Here is a 19810-nt window from a genome sequence, read left to right on the forward strand (position 1 = left end):
CCTGTCTCAAAAAGCAAGACAAAATGCAGAGAAAGAATTAACTTTAGTACAAAGTAGACTGCAAGATGCATATCTGGATCATATAGATCCCAAACTGGACTGTATTTTGCCTCTGATACTCCTACGGGGCTCATTATACAGAGGGAAGATAGTATTTTAAAATAGATCTTAGCCAGGCGGTGGTGGTGCACACCTTTAATCCCAGCACTCGGGAGGCAGAGGCAGGCAGATCGCTGTAAGTTTGAGACCAGCCTGGTCTACAAAGTGAGTCTAAAACAGCCAAGGCTACACAGAGAAACCCTGTATTGAAAAACAAACAAACAAAAAATGGATCTTCTTAGCCAGGGGTGGTGGCACACACCTTTAGTCCCAGCACAGGCGGATCTTCATGAGTTTTGAGGCCAGGCAGCCGGAGCTATCACACAGAGAGAAGTTGTCTTTATACAGTGTTTCACCTGTGCTGCTCCCCAAGACCACCTCCAGGAACTGCGGAAAGGAGAGAAGAGAGGTGGATCCGCGGTAGGAGAATTGAGCAGGAGGCTGATTAAGGGAAACCAACTGTTGGTTAAACAACTAGCTAGAGGGGCTGGAGAGATGGCTGAGCAGTTAAGAGCACTGACTGCTCTTCCAAAGGACCCGGGTTCAATTCCCAGCACCCACATGGCAGCTCACAACTGTCTGTAACTCCAAGATCTGACACCCTCACACAGACATACATGCAGGCAGAACACCAGTGCACATACCATAAAAATAAATAAATTATTTAAAAAAAAAACACAACTAGCTAGAGGAACTAGTTGTTGAGAAACAGAGGAAAAAGAAATACTCAAGCGATCTACAAAGCGAGTTCTGGACAGCCAAGGCTACACAGGGAAACCTTGTCTTGAAAAACCAAAAATAAAAAAGAAAGAAATACTCAGGCATATGTGGTACAAGCTGAAGGTCTTAAAGGCCAGGAGAACTTCATTTTCTGTCTCTGTCTTGCTTGCTGTCTGACTCCTTGCTCCCTGCTCGCTTGCTTGCTTGCTGTCTTTCTAGCTCCTTGCTTGCTGTTTCCCATCTTTCTACCTATCTCTCTGGCCATCCCCATCTATCTGTCTCTCTTGCTGTTGCCCATTTCACTCTAGCTTACTCTCTCCTGTCTGTTACTTGCTTTCCCTCCTTTCTCCTTGGGTCAATCCCAGTATTTTATTGAAATGAAGTTCAATTTTTTTCATTACAGATTACATCATGAAAAATTTTTTTTCCATCTTTACAATCACTAGGGCAATCAAAACTCAACAGAGTAACAAGGAAATGTTCTGTAACCTACAACAAAGCATACAACAAAAATCAACCAGTATTCAAGCAACGGTCAGCATAACCTGCTCCTTATCTTTTAAACAATACACAGAAAAGCTTAATCATAAATTTCCCCGGGCTACAGCCAGTGTGTTTACAAGATGTCACAGCAATTTAGCTTGAGCTAGCCAGTCTCTCTCTTTTTTTTTAAATTTATCTATTTATTTGTATACAGTACTCTGCCTGTATGTACACCTGCATGCCATAAGAGGGCGTCATATCACATTGTAGATGGTTGTGAACCACCATGTGGTTGCTGGGAATTGAACTCAGGACCTCTGGAAGAGCAGGCAGTGTTCTTAACCTCTGAGCCATCTCTCCAGCCTCGAGCTAGATATTCATTAAAGAAAAAGCTTGACCCAGTCCCAGACCATCAGGTGTGCTATCCAAGCCTAGGTTAACTGCTATTGTAAAATATCTGTAAAGCATGATGCTCCAAACCCACCTATTGCTCTCAAAGCAGATTCTCAGGAAACGTTTCTACGGGTAACAGTATCTAGCCAGGCCCCTATGTCCAGGTCTTAACTTTCTTTCATGAAGTTTCTGCTTGAGTGCTCACAGTCAGAGCAAAAAACTCTATCATTGTCTCAAGCCTTTGGCCAGATGCCTTCTTTCAACATTCTCTGTGGGAAAAAGTTTTCCCTGTATGAATTTCCTTAGGTAGGGCTGAGAAATAGAAAAAAGTTTTAGTAGAAACAGCAGACTTCTAAACAATATTACACCTGGACTTACATAATATTTGGGGGTAGTGGTGATCAGCTGGAGATCTTTGGAACTTTGTCAAGCAAAGCCTCAACAGCTGTTCTGGGTGTCTAGAGATGATGCTGGACAGGCGGGGTCTCTGGAACTTTGACAAGCAAAGCCTAGATGACTTATCCTCATGTCTGTGATACATCTGCGTCCAGAAGAGGGCACCAGGTCTCATTATAGATGGTTGTGAGCCACCATGTGGTTGCGGGGAATTGAACTCGGGACCTTTGGAAGCGTAAGTAGCCAGTGCTCTTAACCTCTGAGCCATCTCTCCAGCCCCTAGAGTGGATCATCTTAGCATGAAAACAAAGTAAAAAATTAAAGTCTTATATAGAAAGGGTTTCTGACTTAATTATAAAAGGAAGAATAATACTAAGTCAATTGTCAGGAATAGACCCAGCAGAAATCATAGTGCTTTATACTAATGCTGGGATTCTTTATTATGGATATTCAGTGAACACTGGCAAAGAGCTTGTGGCAACTACTTGGGAGAAATCAACAACAAATATGCTAAAAGCAAGTGACTTAAGTTTATAAAAAGGGCTAATTGGATTAAATTCCTGAAGCACCTGCAATCTATCCTGATGCAAATAAGTTGGGAATGGCTGGGTATAAGTCAGAAAAAATAAGCAAAATACTTCAAAGCCCATACACTTCAGTTCAGAAATCAGTTTTATACAATACTTATGGTATTAGATTTTCCTGGACCTCTTTTTTTTTTTTTTTTTTTTTTTGGTTTTTTTTGAGACAGGGTTTCTCTGTGTAGCCTCGGCCATCATGGACTCGCTTTGTAGACCAGGCTGGCCTCGAACTCACAGCGATCCACCTGCCTCTGCCTCCCTGGACCTCTTAATTACTGCCTCTCAGTATGCAGAAAGAGTTGTTCTGCATATAAAAACTGCTGAACTTATTCCTGATAATTCAGAATTAACCTTGTTATTTATGTTTTTTTGTTTTTGTTTTTTGAAACAGGGTTTCTGTGTAGCCTTGGCTATCCTGGACTCCCTTTGTAGACCAGGCTGGCCTCGAACTCACAATGATCCTCCTGCCTCTGCCTCCCTGAGTGCTGGGATTAAAGGTGTGCGCCACCACGCCTGGCTCCAAAAACTCTTATGAAGACTGACAACCAAATTATGAATAAAAGAACTTTCAGGGACTGTCTAACTGAGACGTGTTCGGAGGTCCCAGTCTGCCTCACACTGTGTTATGTGCTATTGTAAAAGCTACCAGTACCTGCTGGGTGTGGAAGAAAAGGAAACTTAATTCCAGTAAGCCAGCTGAGAAACTGGCTGACAGGCATTATCATTGCAAAAAAAAGCCATCTCGCTAGGAAGCTAGTTTAATGGCAGCTTGTGTACAGGTGATCAAAGACTGTTGGGCACCATCCCAGGGGTGCAGAGTGATTCCTAATCATTATTATTTTTCAGTTCTGCAAAGCTGGGAAACAAAGTTCTTACAACAAATGGTTATTCATGTACAGTCCCTCGAGTGTTACACACTGGGCAAGCTACTACACGTGTTAGATGCCCCAACACAGTAATGAAGGAAAGCACACCTTAGCTGATCATTGTGGGAGGTGTGGGGAAAGGTGAAGTTAAACAGCAAATTAGACATGTGTGTCTCTCCATTTCATCTATCTAAGAAGTTTAACTTAGGCCTGAAGAGATGGCTCAGCAGTTAAGAGCACAGGCTGTTCCTACAGAGGTCTTGAGTTCAATTCCCAGCAACTACATGGTGGCTCACAACCATCTATAAAATGTGATCTGATGTCCTCTTTTGTCCTGCAGGTGTACATGCAGGCAGGGCACTGTATACATAATAATAAATAAATCTAAAAACAATGTTTTAAAAAGTTTAACTTGGGAGGCCGGGCGTGGTGGCGCACGCCTTTAATCCCAGCACTCAGGAGGCAGAGGCAGGCGGATCGCTGTGAGTTCGAGGCCAGCCTGGTCTACAAAGTGAGTCCAGGATGGCCAAGGCTACACAGAGAAACCCTGTCTCAAAAAAAAAAAAAAAAAAAGTTTAACTTGGGTATTGTTATATGGTTTATAGAATTCTATGACTTAACCGTTACTAAATCTCAGGGTACAGTACGCTGTACTCAACGTCACTACTCAAGAAACTTCAGCCACTGTCAAGATAGCTCTTTATTGTATTGCTGCTCAGTTCCCTCACCCCACCCCCACCCACCCAGATGTAGTCTAGTGGTAGTGTTTGCCTTAGCATGAATGAAGCCTCAGGTACAATCCCTAACAGTGCACGAACCTACTGTGGTAATATCCTAGCCTCCCCAACCAGTGGTCATCCTTGGCCACACTGTGGGCTTGAATACAGCAGGGGTATGTGTAATTCTCTCTCTCTCTCTCTCTCTTTTTTTTTTTTAATGGTTTTTTGAGACAGGGTTTCTCTGTGTAGCCTTGACTGTCCTGGACTCACTTTGTAGACCAGGCTGGCCTCGAACTCACAGCGATCCGCCTGCCTCTGCCACCCGAGTGCTGGGATTAAAGGTGTGTGCCACCACGCCCGGCTGTAATTCTCTTTTTAAAAAGAAGTTTATTCTGAGCCAGGCATGGTGGCACACGCCTTTAATCCCAGCACTCAAACTCTGAGTTTGAGGCCAGTCTGGTCTACAAAGAGAGTTGAGGACAGCCAGATCTCTGTGTAACAGAGAAACCCTGTCTTGAAAAGCCAAATTTCTTGGTTATTTATTGGTTTAAAACAAAGTTTATTTGATTTTTTTTTGGCACACCTGTTTTATCCCTGTCTCAACTGTTTTTACTTCCACATTGAACAAGAGTGGGCAGTGGGCAGGATACATGAAGCCCTGGGTTTTTGTCCCCAGCATTCCATAAAACTCGATATGATGAAACACAGCTGTAATCCCCATAAAACTGGCACGAATTCAATGTATTTCAGGCTAGCCAGTGAGGAGAGCCTTTCTCAAAAATTGGGAAGGCCAGGTGCGGTGGCGCCTGCCTGTAATCCCAGCACTCTAGGAAGCAGAGGAAGTGGATCGAGGCCAGCCTGGTCTACAAAGCGAGTCCAGGACAGCCAGGGCTGTTACAAAGAGAAACCTTGTCTCAAAAATAAAAAATAAAAAAATAAAAAGGAAGAAGGGAAGGGCATGAGCATGATGGTGCCTTGATCCTGTGTCAGACAACAAAATCCCAACAAATATTGGATCGAGGCCTGGCATGGTGTTGCACATCTTTAAATCTCAGGACTCAGGCCGGGCGGTGGTGGCGCACGCCTTTAATCCCAGCACTCGGGAGGCAGAGGCAGGCGGATCGCTGAGAGTTCGAGGCCATCCTGGTCTACAAAGTGAGTCTAGGACAGCTAAGGCTACACAGAGAAACCCTGTCTTGAAAAACAAAACAACAACAAAAAAGAAAAACAAAACAAAACAAACTCCCAGGACTCGAAAGGCTGGGTGGATCTCTTGTGAGTTCGAGGCCGGTATGGTCTACATAGCGAGTTCTAAGTCAGTTCAGGACTGCATAATGAGCCTCTGTCTCAAAACAAAACAAAACTCAGATAGGGTCGATTTCTAGTCGGTAATTTCCTCAGCCATACGGAGAAAGCGGCACAAAACAAAAGTTCTTACCACGTCACAGTCTCCGCCTCTAACACAGATTCGGCCCGCCCCTTTTCCCGCCCCGCGGCTGACCCGGAACTAAAAGAATCCGTCGGGACGGCATCCACCATCACTTCCGGTACCGCAATGGCGGCACAGGGAGCCACAGCCGTAGTAGCTGCAACGACGTCGGGAATTGTGGGGGAGGGAGAGCCCGGGCCCGGGGAAAATGAAACAGTCGAAGGGCCTGCTCGGTCCCCGGGCCGCGTCACTCCGCCGACTCCGACGCGTGGCGAACCAGAAGTCACCGTGGAAATCGGAGAAACGTACCTGTGCCGGCGGCCGGATAGCACCTGGCGTGAGGGCGGGGTCCGGGGCGGGGTTTAGCGATGGGGCAGGGCTTAGGGTGGGTGTCCTGGGGACCAGGGTGGTGACTGTGGTAGAGCGCCGCATCTCTGGAGCTGAGAAGCCCGCGCTGAAATGGGAGGCTGTAGTCGGGGTCCATGCTAGTTGTATCCTGTAAAGCCACCAATAAGGTGATCACGACGTTAGTGTAGGAGCGCTCGTTCTTGCCAGATTTCAGGCTTCGGTTTTCTTACTCTCTCTGGTCCTTCATTGGTGTTTTGTGTTTTGTTTTTTTGTCTGTGTTTGACATTTCTCTTGTCTCCTGCATCGTCAGCAAAGAGTCCTAGGCCAGTTCATGAAAACACGTTTTCCTTTTACTTGTGTTCCTTTTCCTTTTCCCTATTCAAAATAAACCCCAAGCAGCCGGGCGTGGTGGTGGCTGCGCACGCCTTTAATCCCAGCACTCAGGAGGCAGAGGCAGGCGGATCGCTGTGAGTTAGAGGCCAGCCTGGACTACAGCGTGAGTCCAGGACAGCCAAGGCTACACAGAGGAACCCTGTCTCGAAAAACAAACAAACCAAGCTGCTGACTTCAAAATAAATTCCAAGGAGGTAAAGGTATTGCCACCAACTCTGATGATTTGAGTTCTATCCCCAGGATCTACATGGATGTACTCTGACCTTCATAGAAGAGTACTCTCCCCCCCAATAAAATAAATACATATACTTTTAAAAGTCGAATAAATGTCAGGCATGATAGTGCACACTTTTAATTCCAGCACTGGGAAGGCTGTCTTTGGGTTTGATGCCAGCCTGCCTGGTCTACATAGCAAGTTCCAGAACAGCCAGGACTCCATAAAGAGACCCTGTCTGAAAAGCAAAGCTAAAACTCCTTAAAGTGTCATTCATGTCAGACCTCTCTGGTTTCTAGGCATTCCTAGCAAAGGCTGTTGCCAGACCAGGCCTTGCTCTGCCCTCCAAAGACTGATGCCTTTATTTTATTTTTTGTTTGTTTTTTCTTTTTGTTTGTTTGTTTGTTTCTCTGTGTAGCCTTGGCTGCCCTGGACTGCACCTAGCTCAAGCATTAGTCTTTAGACAGGTCTGCTTGGTATCTGTCGCTGAGCTAAAAGTTTGAAAGCCACTCTTACCCTTTTTAGGTAGGCACTGTTCTTTCCACATGAAGAAACTAAGATTCAGAAAGGCAACGAAGTGATCAGTTTCATTCGTGTAGGAAATATAAAGGAAGAGTCTTAAGCTTAGCGTGTCTTAGCCTCAGCCAGCTCTCATGTCCCCCAGATAAGCAAGTGAGTAAAATGAGCACTGACTTTAGAGCTAGTCATAAACATATTTAAACACAAGATTTTCTCAGTTTTCAAATCTCTGACACTCAGTAAGCCTCCCTCTCACCCCCGCCCCATTCTGGAAAAAAAAAGTCCCGGCCTAGCTCACCTTAGAGGATGGATAAGTGCTACAGCACATGTGGACAGGTGACCTGGAAATTACCCTCAGTGCATCGGATTCCCCCAATGCTTTTTTCCCCCCTTTACAGATTCAGCAGAAGTGATCCAGTCTAGAGTGAATGACCAGGAGGGCCGGGAAGAGTTCTACGTACACTACGTGGGCTGTGAGTGCTTGGGGGCCTGGGCCCGGGTGGCAGGAAGAGGTAGCAGGGTGGTCCCTCATGGTCCATCTTAACAGTCAACAGGCGACTGGACGAATGGGTGGACAAGAACCGACTAGCTCTGACCAAGACAGTGAAGGATGCCGTGCAAAAGAACTCCGAGAAATACCTGAGTGAGCTGGCGGAGCAGCCTGAGCGCAAGATCACTCGAAACCAAAAACGAAAGCACGATGAGATCAACCATGTGCAGAAGGTCCTGGCCCTTCCCCTGCTCCAGGGCCCAGGAGGCCCCTTGTGTCCCAGTAACAGAACCATAGCAGCTCCTGCTTGAAATCTTGTAGTATGCTAGGGTTTTGGTTTTCTTTTTTGTTTCTTTTTGTTTGGTTCATTTTTTGTTTTTTGTTTTTTTGGTTTCAGCTTATAGAGAAAGGAGACTTCTCATAGTAAGGAAATAGTAGTTACTGGAACTTGAAGTCCAAAGGGAAGGAAAAGAAAACAAAATTACATTGGTTACTTCATTATCCAGCACCATGCTGAGTACTTAACCCAGGGGAGAGTACTTCTTTTTTTATTTTTTTTATTTTTTGAGACAGGGTTTCTCTGTGTAGCCTTGGCTGTCCTGGACTCACTTTGTAGACCAGGCTGGCCTTGAACTCACAGCGATCCACCTGCCTCTGCCTCCCAAGTGCTGGGATTAGAGGCGTGCGCCACCACGCCCAGCTGAGTACTTCTTTTTTGTACATGAGAAAATAGGCTTAAAGTTAAATGGCTGGCTTAAAGGTGTGCAGGAGTTATTGCTTGTGAGCCAAAGTATTAGGTTAAACATACTTCATTCCCTCCTTTCATTGGTGTTGCTAAGCAGCCTTTTGCTGAGCGTCTTAGTTTACAGAGGGAGCACAGATAAGTTTAGAAATCTTTTTTTTTTTAAAGATTCATTTATTTAACGTGTATGTGTGCGTGCGCACTTGTGTATCTATCTGTATGTGTACCTGTATATGGCAGAAAAGGGTGTCAGATCCAAGTACAGATGATTATGAGTTACCATGTGGATGCTGGGAATTAAACTCAGGGCCTCAGGAGGAGCGAACAATGCTCTTAACTGCTGAGCTGTCTCCCCAGCCCCCTAGAAATATTATTAGGTTACAAAATCCAAGTCCAGGACAGCCAAGGCTACACAGAGAAACCCTACTCTGTCTTGGGAGACAAACAAACAAGAAATCTCATTAGGAAGTACATATTCGTAAGGACCGGACCCTAACTATGGTTTTGGTTTATCCTGCAAAGGTATTCAAAATCAGAATTCATTTTTTTTTTAAATTTATTTATTTTATGTATGTGAGTGCTCTGCTTGCATGCACACCTGCAGGACAGACGAGGGCATCAGATCACATTATAGATGGTTGTGAGGCACCATGTGGTTGCTGGGTATTGAACTCAGGACCTCTGGAAGAGCAGTCAGTGCTCTTAACCACTGAGCCATCTCCCCAGCCCCCAAATCAGAATTCTTTAAAAAAATTTTTTTTCAAATTTTCTGCTTAGCATATGTATGTCTATGCATGATATATGGAGCTGCATGTGTGCCATGTTTGAGAATTGTGGAGCCCGTAGAGCAACTTGGCGGAGTCAGCCCTCTTCCTCTTTTACGTAGGTTCCAGGGACCAGCTCAGATCTCTAGCATTACATGGCAAGCACTGGTACCCACCAAGCCATGTCAGAAAGAACCATGGTCCTTTTAGGTTTTGTGAGACGGTTTGATATAACCAGGCTAGCCTCAAATGTCCTCCTCAGCCAAGGCTGGTCTTGAACTTCTCACACTCCTGTGCTCACTTCCAAAGTGCTGGGATTACAAGACTGAGTCAAGCTAAGCGTGGTGGCGCACACCTTTAATCTCAGCACTCAGGAGGCAGAGGCAGGTGGATCGCTATGAGTTCAAGGCCAGACTGGTCTATAGTGTCCTGGACTCGCTTTGTAGACCAGGCTGGCCTTGAACTCACAGCGACCCTCCCTGAGTGCTGGGATTAAAGGCCACCAATGCTGGCTCCTTTAAAATTTCTTTCTTTTTTTCTTTTTTGTTTTTTTGTTTTTTGAGACAGGGTTTCTTTGTGTAACCTTGGCTGTCCTGGACTCACTTTGTAGACCAGGCTGGCCTCAAACTCACATCCACCTGCCTCTGCCTCCCGAGTGCTGGGATTAAAGGCGTGCGCCACCACGCCCAGCCCCTTTAAAATTTCTTTTAACCAAAGAAATAGGATAGTCTTTAGAATGTTATTCAAAATTAATAGGATGTTAGAACAGAAATGTAGAAGTAGAAATCTCTAATAGAAATGTAGACAATATTTATGTTTTCCACATTTTTGAGGTAAGTATTGTTTTGAGGTAGTTTTGTTTGGCTTGTAATCTGTGCGTGTATATATATATATATACAAACATTTCAACTGGCTATAATGCCAATATGCCACAGTAGGAAATGATTTCAATACCCTAAGCTAGAGAGACTGTTGGGATCTGGGGTAGCACTGTCTAGTTAAACTGTCACAGGTGTAGTCTGGGCTGTAGATGCCGACACAGTAGTTCCGTAGCCACCTGTGTCTCTTCAGTACTAGTCTGTACATGTCCAGTTTGATTAGAGGGTTTTTTTTGTTTTGTTTTGTTTTTGTTTTTTTGCTTTTTGGTTTTTTGAGACAGGGTTTTTCTGTGTAGCCTTGGCTGTCCTGGACTCACTTTGTCAACCAGGCTGACCTCGAACTCACAGTGATCCACCTACCTCTGCCTCCCAAGTGCTGGGATTAAAGGCGTGCGCCACCACGCCTGGCTTGATTAGAGTTTTTTAATTGTCATAAATTTGAGTTTAAATAGCATTTGTGATTAATGTCTGTTCTCTTGGACAGCACAAGTGTAAAACGCTGTCCTCTGACTTGACTAGAGTTAGCAGGTGGACTGTGTATGGGCTGAGTATGCATGGATGAGTGATAGACTATCGGCAGGTTCTTTAGAGTCGGCCTAGTTATTGGGGATTTTTGTTTGTTGGTTGGGTTTTTTGTTGTTTTGTTTTTGTTTGTTTTGTTTTGAGACATGGCCTCAAGCGTGGTATATAGCCAAAGATGACCTTGAACTAGCTGCCTTGCCTCTACCTCTGAAGTGCTGTGGTACAGGTGTCTACCACCATTCCTTGTTCTAATTGATGTTTAATTCTAAATAAATTACAACATTTAAGAAAAATAGTGGTTTTGTAATTCTTTAATATATTAAAAAAATAATATCCTTTATGAAAATTAAGAAATGCAGTGTAAAGTGACGTTTGAAGAGAAAAATATTTGTTCCTTTTTCCTGTCTTTGTTGGAATTGGGTAGACCAAGGCTACTCTGTCATACTGGTTCTGTGACCTTGGGCAAGAGACTTCCCTTCTTTGTGCCTCAGTTTCTTTTGTGTAGTGGGAATGACTAGCACTTTTGCCTAAAAGGCTCATTATAAAGGCTACATGAAATAATATCTGTTTTATTAGCAGTTGTAATAAATGGCAGCTGGCAGGTATCCACAGGCACGTGACTTCATCCCTTCCTGTCTGTTTACTTCTCTGTGAAATTAAAATAAGAACTCTTTGTTAAGGCCAGGTATCACCGGTGGTACATGCCTGTAATCACAGCACTGAGGACCTAAGGGAGGAAGGGTTGGTAGGCTGACAAAAATTCCCTGTAAGTTGCCGGGTGGTGGTGGCGCACGCCTTTAATCCCAGCACTTGGGAGGCAGAGGCAGGTGAGGCCAGCCTGGTCTAAAAAGTTAGTCCACGATGCCAAGACTACACAGAGAAACCCTGTCTCGAAAAACAAAAACAAGCAAACAAACAAAAAATTTCTGTAAGGTTGGAGTTGAAGGGCAGTCTAGGATACAAGGCAAATACCAGACCAATGTGACATACATACTGAGGCCCTGTCTCAAAACCAGTGTAGTCAGCAACAACCCAAATCAAAAAAGAAGTGCATCCAGTCAGATTTCCTGGAAGATGCTTGGGAAGGATGTTAAACCTTGAAGGACTGGAAAGAGCGAAATCATTACATAGGACAGACCGCAGAGCTCTGTCGTGCACTCACCTGACCTGTGCTCTGTGCCAAGGTGAGGTGAACACGTGGAGCAGGAGGAGGTGGGGCATTCTCAAGGTGGAAGTGACTGTATGAAAGGTTGAAGGCTGCAAGACAGGTTTTGATAGCCGTGGACTTGAGGGGGCTGAGATGTAGCAGGAAGTTTAAGTTCAAACCCTCGTCAGTTGTCCAGACCTAACGTGCCGTGATTCTTTGGTGTGGGCTAGAGGAAAATTCCACAGGGCCTGATTCCAGAGATGTCACAGAGACGAGTTGACGTCCACTCTGTTGGCTATTGGCTAGGTTAGCGACCAAGGTGAGAAAGAAGCAGTAAGTTGGCCAGTGAGGTGTTCAAGAGAGGGCCGGGAGGGAGAGGGACCTAGAAGTCCTTTCTGGACACCTACTGCTGGCATCCTATGAGAAGATGGGGGACCTCGAGCATCCTCAAGCTGTTTAGTAGGGAGATCCAAGCCCCAGGTCTTATCTGACATGGAAAGCAGAATCCATTACTTCATTGAGTCTCACAGATGATCCAGTGTCCAGCTGAAGCTCTTTTCTGCGGAGAGGGTGGCTGGTGTTTGGAGACAGGCCTTCTCTGGGTAGCCTTGGCTCTCCTGGCTGGCCTCACGCTTGCAGAGACCCGGCTGCCTCTGCCTCCCGCGTGCTGGGATTAAAGGAGTAGGCCGCCACAGTGGAAGCTCTTAAAGTAACCACGAGCCAGGCCTGATCCCAGGGTTTTTCTAAACTCAGCATGCAGACTGGGGCATCTGGAGGTGTGGGTAGATAGGCAGATAGCAGGGAGCCAAGCCTCACAACCAAGTAAAACAGACAGGATGTTGACATGACTGTTGCGAGTGTGCTTATTTTATGTATTCCCGTGAGGTCTAGGAGACAGTAGATAGGCAGCGAGTCAGTCCCCGGACAGGGAACAGTCTAACCACGCCTGTTCATCTCTGTGCACTTCTCGCCCCAGACCTATGCAGAGATGGACCCCACCACAGCGGCCTTGGAAAAGGAGCACGAGGCGGTGAGAAGCAGCAGGTGTGGGGACCGGGTGGGGTGTTCCCTGCCCTCCCTCGGCCCTGCCGAGCTCTGAGCTGTGTCCTGGCCCCTGCTCCCCCCCCCCCCCCCCACAGATCACCAAAGTGAAGTACGTGGACAAGATCCACATTGGAAACTACGAAATCGATGCCTGGTATTTCTCGCCTTTCCCGGAAGACTACGGGAAGCAGCCCAAGCTGTGGCTCTGCGAGTACTGCCTCAAGTACATGAAATACGAGAAGAGCTACCGCTTCCACCTGGTGAGGCCACAGAGAGAAGTCCAGAGAAGTTGGGGGAGAAAACCGCCCAAGGGACTAGCCGCCTGGATCCCTCTGAGTTCCATGGTCTTTCCTATAATCCTAGTGCCTAGTGGATGGGCAGCAAAGTCAGAAGTTCAGGGTCATCCTCAGCTACATAGTGAGTCCCAGGCGGCTCAGGGGTTAAAAACATTGTACTCTGTTACAGAGGGCCCAGGTTCAGTTCCTAGTACCCATAGCAGGGAGCTGTAACTCAAGCTCCAAGAGCTCTAAAGCTCTCCTCTGGCCTCTGCTTAGAACTTGCACTCAAGTATACATACCCATGAACATACGTGCACACACATCATTAAAAAAATGTATGTGGAGCCGGGCGTGGTGGCACACGCCTTTAATCCCAGCACTCGGGAGGCAGAGGCAAGCGGATCGCTGTGAGTTCAAGGCCAGCCTGGTCTACAAAGTGAGTCTAGGATGGCCAAGGCTACACAGAGAAACCCTGTCTCGAAAAACAAAACAAAACAAAAAAAATGTATGTGGGGCTGGACAGATGGCTCACTGATTAAGAGCACTGGCTGCTCTTCCAGAGGTCCTGAGTTCAATTCCCAGCAACCACAGGGTGGCTCATAACAAGATCTGGTACCCTCTTCTGGCATGTAGGCACACATAAGAACAGAGCACTGTATACATAATAATAAATAAGTCTTTAAAACAAATCTAAAAAAAATATGTTATATAAATATATAATATGCTTACAGAGATTCCCCTGCCTCTACCTCTGAAATGCTGGGATTAAAGGCTTGTACAACCATGCCAGGCTAAAAGATAAAATTCTGGGGCTAGCTGGGCATGGTGGCGCATGACTTTAATCCCAGCACTCGGGAGGCAGAAGCAGGTGGATCACTGTGAGTTCGAGGCAAGCCTGGTCTACAAGGCAAGTCTAGGACAGCCAAGATAAGACAGAGAAACCCTGTCTCCAAAAAACAAAAAATCTGGGACTAGAGAAATGGCTCAGAGGTTAAGAGTACTGACTGCTCTTCTAGATGTCCTGAATTCAATTCCTAGCAACCACATGGTGGCTCATAACCATCTATAAATGTGATCTAATGCCCTCTTCTGTCATGCAGCCAGAACACTGCACCACATCTTTTAAAAAATAAAATAAAACTGGGCGTGGGGGCACATGCCTTTAATCCCAGCACTTGGGAGGCAGAGGCAGGCGGATCACTGTGAGTTCGAGGCCAGCCTGGTCTACAAAGCGAGTCCAGGACAGCCAAGATAACACAGAGAAACCCTGTCTCAAAAAACCAAAAATAAAATAAAAATCTTTTTAAAAGGAGGGAAACAGGCTGGGTGTGGGGGCGCACACCTTTAATCCCAGCACTCGGGAGGCAGAGGCAGGCGGATCGCTGTGCGTTCAAGACCAGCCTGGTCTGCCAAGCAAGTCTAGGACAGCCAGGACTATAAACGAAACCCTATCTTTTGCCGTCCTGTCACTCCCTCCCAAAGATTTATATATTTATTTTATGTATATGAGTGTTCTATCTGCATACATGCCTACATGCCAGAAGAGGGCATAGACCCCTTACAGATGGTTGTGAGCCATTATGGGGTTGCTGGGAATTGTACTTAGGACCTCTGGAAGAGCAGACAGTGAGTGCTCTTAACCCCTAAGCCATTTCTCCAGTCAACCCTGTCTTGAAAAACCAAACAAACAAACAAACCAAAAAAACCCAATTTTTTTTAATTTTAAAAAGGAAGGAAACAGAGGCAAGTGGATCTCTGAGTCCAAAAGCAGCCTGGTCTACAGAGTACATTCCAGGACAGCTGGGGCTACACAGAGAAACCCTGTCTAGAAAAAACAAGCCAAACCAAAACTAAAAATAAAAAAACGAGAGAAGGAAGAAAAAAGGAAATAGGGACCGTTTTCCCTGTGCGGCGGGCAGGGCAGCTGACCAGCTTACTGCCTCTCTTCAAAGCTCAGTGTCCTCTTCTAGAGTGGGAACCAAATCAGTCAAGTTCCTTGTCCTCTACTAAGCCCTGGTGTCAGGCTCCTCAAGGCACAAAAGGCAACAAACAAGTCCTGAGCAGTGACGTCAGCCTGTAGGAAGAATGCTGTGTGTACTACTACAGCTGTCAGGAAGAGGGCGCTGAAAACTAGCACAGCAGGATGGCTCCCAAAGTGGGACCTGAGGGGAATGAGTGAATACATGAGGGTTAGGAAAAGGTGTCATGGCCAGGCCTACTGACGAGAAAACACGGATTACTAAATATAGGGTGTTGAACATAGGGCCTGCAGACAGCAAAAAAGAGGCAGAGACTCAGGCACACTGGTGAGTAAAAGCCATTTGGCAGAGAACCCAAAGATCTGAAGTTTGCTCCCTCTCCCGGCTCCCAGGGCCAGTGTCAGTGGAGGCAGCCCCCCGGGAAGGAGATCTACCGGAAGAGCAACGTCTCTGTGTATGAAGTAGACGGTAAAGACCATAAGGTGAGCTGGTAGCCCAGGCTTGTGGGAAATCCCAGTCCTTTCCTGGGCCGTTAGCACCTGTGCCAGGCAGAGACCAGCCCTCAGTGCTTGGCCTGTGCCTGTGTTGGGTGCATAGTGAACACAGCCTAATGGTATACCGCCTCAGGCCTGGTCTCCCCTCTGTGTCTGGGGACTCCTCTTCTGACAAGGGTGGTTCTGTTTGGGTAGCTCTGGAGCCTAGAGTGGAGACAGACTATCTGGCCAGAGACTGCTCTTAAACAACTTCCTCCTCCTGTGTGACCCCAAAGATATTTGCCAGGAAATAGAAGCACTTTTGTAGAGACTTTCTGCTCACAACTACCGACTGATTTCCTCCTTCTCAGAGGAGTGACACCACTGGGAGCAGGGATGGGCTTTTCGGGCCTGCTATGCCTCTGCCTGTCAGGTCTGGGAGGGCTTTGTAAGTTTTTGTTTGTTTGTTTGTTTTTGGGTTTTTCGAGACAGGGTTGCTCTGTGTAGCCTTGGCTGTCCTAGACTCACTTTGTAGACCAGGCTGGCCTCGAACTCACAGCGCTCCGCCTGCCTCTGCCTCCCGAGTGCTGGGATTAAAGGCTTGCGCCGCCACGCCCGGCTGCTTTGTAAGTATTTGAGTCTCCCCTGAAGGGCCATGCAGTAGCAGGTGAGAGGACAGGCTCCTCAGGGCACCATGTCACTTCCTGGCTGGTCTCAGATGAGTTACCTAACCTTGTTTTGTTCCTGTTCCACGCCATAAGACAGGAGTCATAATTATTTACCTCATCTGCCTGTGGAGCAAGTGAGACCACAAATGTCAGGTATGCAGCACGTGCTACATCTAGTAGGCTGTTAGTAGACATGTCCTTTGTTGTTATTGTGACTTGCGGGGACTCAGGTGTCCTTGTGCTAGGGAAATGCTGGTGAGCCTGGTTCTTGTCAGCTGCTCTGGCTGGTAGGAAGACAGAAGGGGCCCCCCACTGGGAACAGGGATGCTTACCAGCTCCTCCTCCTGTGTGAACAGCTCTGGGCTCACACAGATTTAGATCGCATAGGAGAGCAGATATGAAGAGGTATCCAAAACCAGACACCTAGTACTGGTGTGGTGACTCACTCCTATAACCCTAGCACGCAGGAGGCTGAGGAAAGAGGATTGCTACAAATCTGAGGCCAGCCAAATTTAAAAAAGAAAAAGAAAAAAAAGAGCTGGGCATGGTGGCACATGGCTTTAATCCCAGCACTTGGGAGGCAGAGGCAGGTGGATCTCTGTGAGTTCAAGGACAGACTGGTCTACAAAGAGAGTTCCAGGACAGCCAGTGTTGTTACAGAGAGAAACCCTGTCTCAAAAAACAAAAACAAAAAAAGTTTTTTGGGATAGGGTTTCTTTGTGTAACAGCCCTGGCTGTTTTGGACTCACTTTGTAGACCAGGCTGGCCTTAAACTCAGAGACTCACCTGCCTCTGCCTCCTCCCCAGCACTGGGATTAAAGGCATGTGTCACCACACCCAGCTAAATAAATTTTTTTAGGTCAATCTGGACTATAGGTTGTCTAAACCCTGTCTCCAAAATGAAAAAAGCTGGGTGTGGTAGCACACGCCTCTAATCCCAGCACTTGGGCAGCAGATCTCTGAGAGTTCAGGGTCAGTATAGTCTACAGATTGAGTTGTAGGCTTTAGTAAAACGCTTTGGTGGCTCACCCCTTTAATTCCAGTACTCATGGTGGTAGAGGCAGGTGGGTCTTTGTGAGTTCGAGGCCAGCCTGGTCTAGGAAGCAAGTCTAGCACAGCCAGGGCAACACAGAGAAGCCCTGTCCTAAAAATCAAAAAAATAAAAAAAAATTTTAAAGTAGAAAAAAAAAAAAAAGAAAAAGAAAACGAACTCCAGAAGCTCTTTAAGTCTGTACTAGGCAGCCAACTGCAAAGTGCTGTTGTCTCTCTTCATGCTGGCCCTGGCAGGCCTCTGTGTCTGCATCAGCTAGATTGAGGCCTAGCAAGTGTGGCTCATGTAGGCAGACAGTTGCAGGCCTCTCCAGTTGACAGTTACCAGCTTTCTGCCCTGGCATCCACCAGCTGTGTATTGACTGCTTGCAGCCACCTGTAAATGGGACAGAGCCTGGGCCCAGCTGAGTCTCTGCCCTGGCATCCACCAGCTGTGAAACCTGAGCCTTTTTTCTTTCTGGGCCTCAGTTTCCTACTCTGAAACACAAGTTAATGTCCGCAAAGACTAAAGCCGATTATGCACGTAAAACCCTACCCTTTATTTGTAAAAGTGTCAGATAGGAGGGCGTGATGGCGCGCACCTTTAATCCTAGAGGCCACTCTGGTCTCAAGCCAGCAGCAGGAATACACAGTGAGACCCTGTCGATGATGATGATGGTGGTGGTGGTACTGAGTGAGACACTGGACTGTTTGCTTAGCCTGTTTCTGCCTCTTATCCCCAGATATATTGTCAGAACCTGTGCCTGCTCGCCAAGCTTTTCCTGGACCACAAGACCTTGTATTTTGATGTGGAGCCCTTTGTCTTTTACATTTTGACAGAAGTAGATAGGCAAGGAGCCCACATTGTTGGCTACTTTTCTAAGGTACTAGATTGGGGAGCTGGGGAAGAGGGTGTTATAGCCTAGAATGGGGGATAGCACTCCCACAGGCCCTGAATACCCCACACTCCACAGGAGAAGGAATCCCCAGATGGAAACAATGTGGCCTGCATCCTGACACTGCCCCCCTACCAGCGGCGTGGCTATGGGAAGTTTCTCATTGCCTTCAGTGAGTAGCTGCTGCCACCTAGGAAGTGGGTACTGCCATTGGGGATGCCGAGGTGGGGGCATGGAGGGGCTGGGTCCTTAGGTCCCCTTCCTGTCACTGCCAGGCTATGAGCTGTCCAAACTGGAGAGCACTGTAGGCTCTCCAGAGAAGCCGCTGAGCGACCTGGGCAAACTCAGCTACAGGAGCTACTGGTCTTGGGTCTTGCTGGAGATCTTGCGGGACTTCCGGGGTACACTGTCCATCAAAGATCTTAGGTAAGAGCCTTGGTTTCCATGCAGATTCAGGATGCACTGTTCCATCAAGGACCTTGTGAGGGATCGTCTTGGAACCCTACAGGAATGGGCTCTCCTAAGGTTGGTCATGAATCTTGTCTCTTATCCCTTTGTCGTCATCTGTGTGCTCTACTCCTTCTCAATAGCCAGATGACCAGCATCACCCAGAATGACATCATCAGCACCTTGCAGTCCCTCAACATGGTCAAATACTGGAAGGGCCAGCACGTGATCTGTGTCACACCTAAGCTGGTAGAGGAACACCTCAAAAGTGCCCAGTATAAGAAACCACCCATCACAGGTGTGTGGAGTGCAGGTGTGTGTGTGTGTGTGTATATATGTGTATGTGTGTGCGTGCGCGCAGGCACCCAGGAACATGTGTGTTTTGGCAGGGTGGGATAAGAGCCAAGACCTCTTTTGTGTGTGTGTGTGTGTGTGTGTGTGTGTGTGTGTGTGTGTGTGTGTTGTAAGATCCCAAACCGGCTGGACCAGCTTCCAGGCCTGCAGCCTAGAGCAGTTACTCATTCCTGGGATTCCCGCCCCCTCCTCAGGACTGAGGCTGCCCTTTTGTTCTCACTCTGAGAAGGTGAAACCTGGCCTAAGCCCAGAGCAGCCAGGTGTAAACTGATCCAACCGAGGGCCAGGCTTGTCGCTCATGCCTCTTTTTTCCCACAGTGGACTCTGTCTGCCTCAAGTGGGCACCCCCCAAGCACAAACAAGTCAAGCTCTCCAAGAAGTAAATGGCCTGTGCCCTGCTGTGGACTTGTGTTTCCTGGCCTCTGATCTGTAAATGTGTATACAAACCTGTTTTTGTGTCATTTATTAATAAACTCTGCTGGTGCACTGGACTTTGGAGGTGCGAAGGAGATGCCGAAGGGTGAACAGTCTTCATTTCATCTCACATACAGCCAGTTGTGTTAAAAAAAAAAACATTTACTCCTTGCTCCTTTTACCCCTCACCCTGATCCAAGCCCCAGCCAGCTCCGGTGGGGGCTCAGTCCTCCGGAGTCCAGGAGTCCGGCTCAAAGCAGGCTTGGCAGCCAGTGGAGTAAGGCTGAGGTCTTTCCTATCTGAGAGACAGGCAAAGCCCAGCAGGCAGGAAGAGGACAAAGTGGCGGGCTCATCAGGCAGGGTAGGTAGGGCCCTGAAGGCAGCCTTCTGCAGCGATCAGCTAAGCAGCTGCCCTGAGTGCTAGGTACAGGTTGCCGTCGGGGCTCATTTGGCCACCTGAGGCTTATGGGAGCTCCATAGGAGCCTAACCAACAAGCCACACTAATAGAGGAAGGTGGCTAGAAC

General features: G+C 47.1%; 1 protein-coding gene across 1 annotated transcript; it reads left to right on the forward strand.

Moving 5' to 3' along the window:
• Positions 1-5794: 5794 nt before the first annotated feature.
• Positions 5795-19444, forward strand: Kat8 (lysine acetyltransferase 8). The gene is made up of 11 exons (XM_051145371.1): positions 5795-6023; positions 7559-7633; positions 7708-7883; positions 12680-12733; positions 12843-13007; positions 15397-15486; positions 17918-18058; positions 18149-18242; positions 18346-18496; positions 18661-18815; positions 19190-19444. The coding sequence occupies exons 1-11, from the start codon at positions 5813-5815 to the stop codon at positions 19252-19254; spliced, it is 1377 nt and encodes a 458-aa protein (XP_051001328.1). The 5' UTR covers positions 5795-5812; the 3' UTR covers positions 19255-19444.
• The last annotated feature ends 366 nt before the right edge of the window (positions 19445-19810 follow it).

This window comes from Acomys russatus, chromosome 5, assembly GCF_903995435.1.
Source record: "Acomys russatus chromosome 5, mAcoRus1.1, whole genome shotgun sequence".
In the NCBI taxonomy this organism is placed as follows: domain Eukaryota; kingdom Metazoa; phylum Chordata; class Mammalia; order Rodentia; family Muridae; genus Acomys; species Acomys russatus.

What these genes read in the sequence shown, in the direction of transcription:
- Kat8 (XM_051145371.1), top strand. Translation starts at nt 5,813, where the DNA reads ATGGCGGCACAGGGAGCCACAGCCGTAGTAGCTGCAACGACGTCGGGA. An exon ending in AGATCAACCATGTGCAGAAG is followed by an intron (nt 7,884 to 12,679) that starts GTCCTGGCCCTT and finishes TTCTCGCCCCAG; the next exon opens with ACCTATGCAGAGATGGACCC. An exon ending in TAGACGGTAAAGACCATAAG is followed by an intron (nt 15,487 to 17,917) that starts GTGAGCTGGTAG and finishes TCTTATCCCCAG; the next exon opens with ATATATTGTCAGAACCTGTG.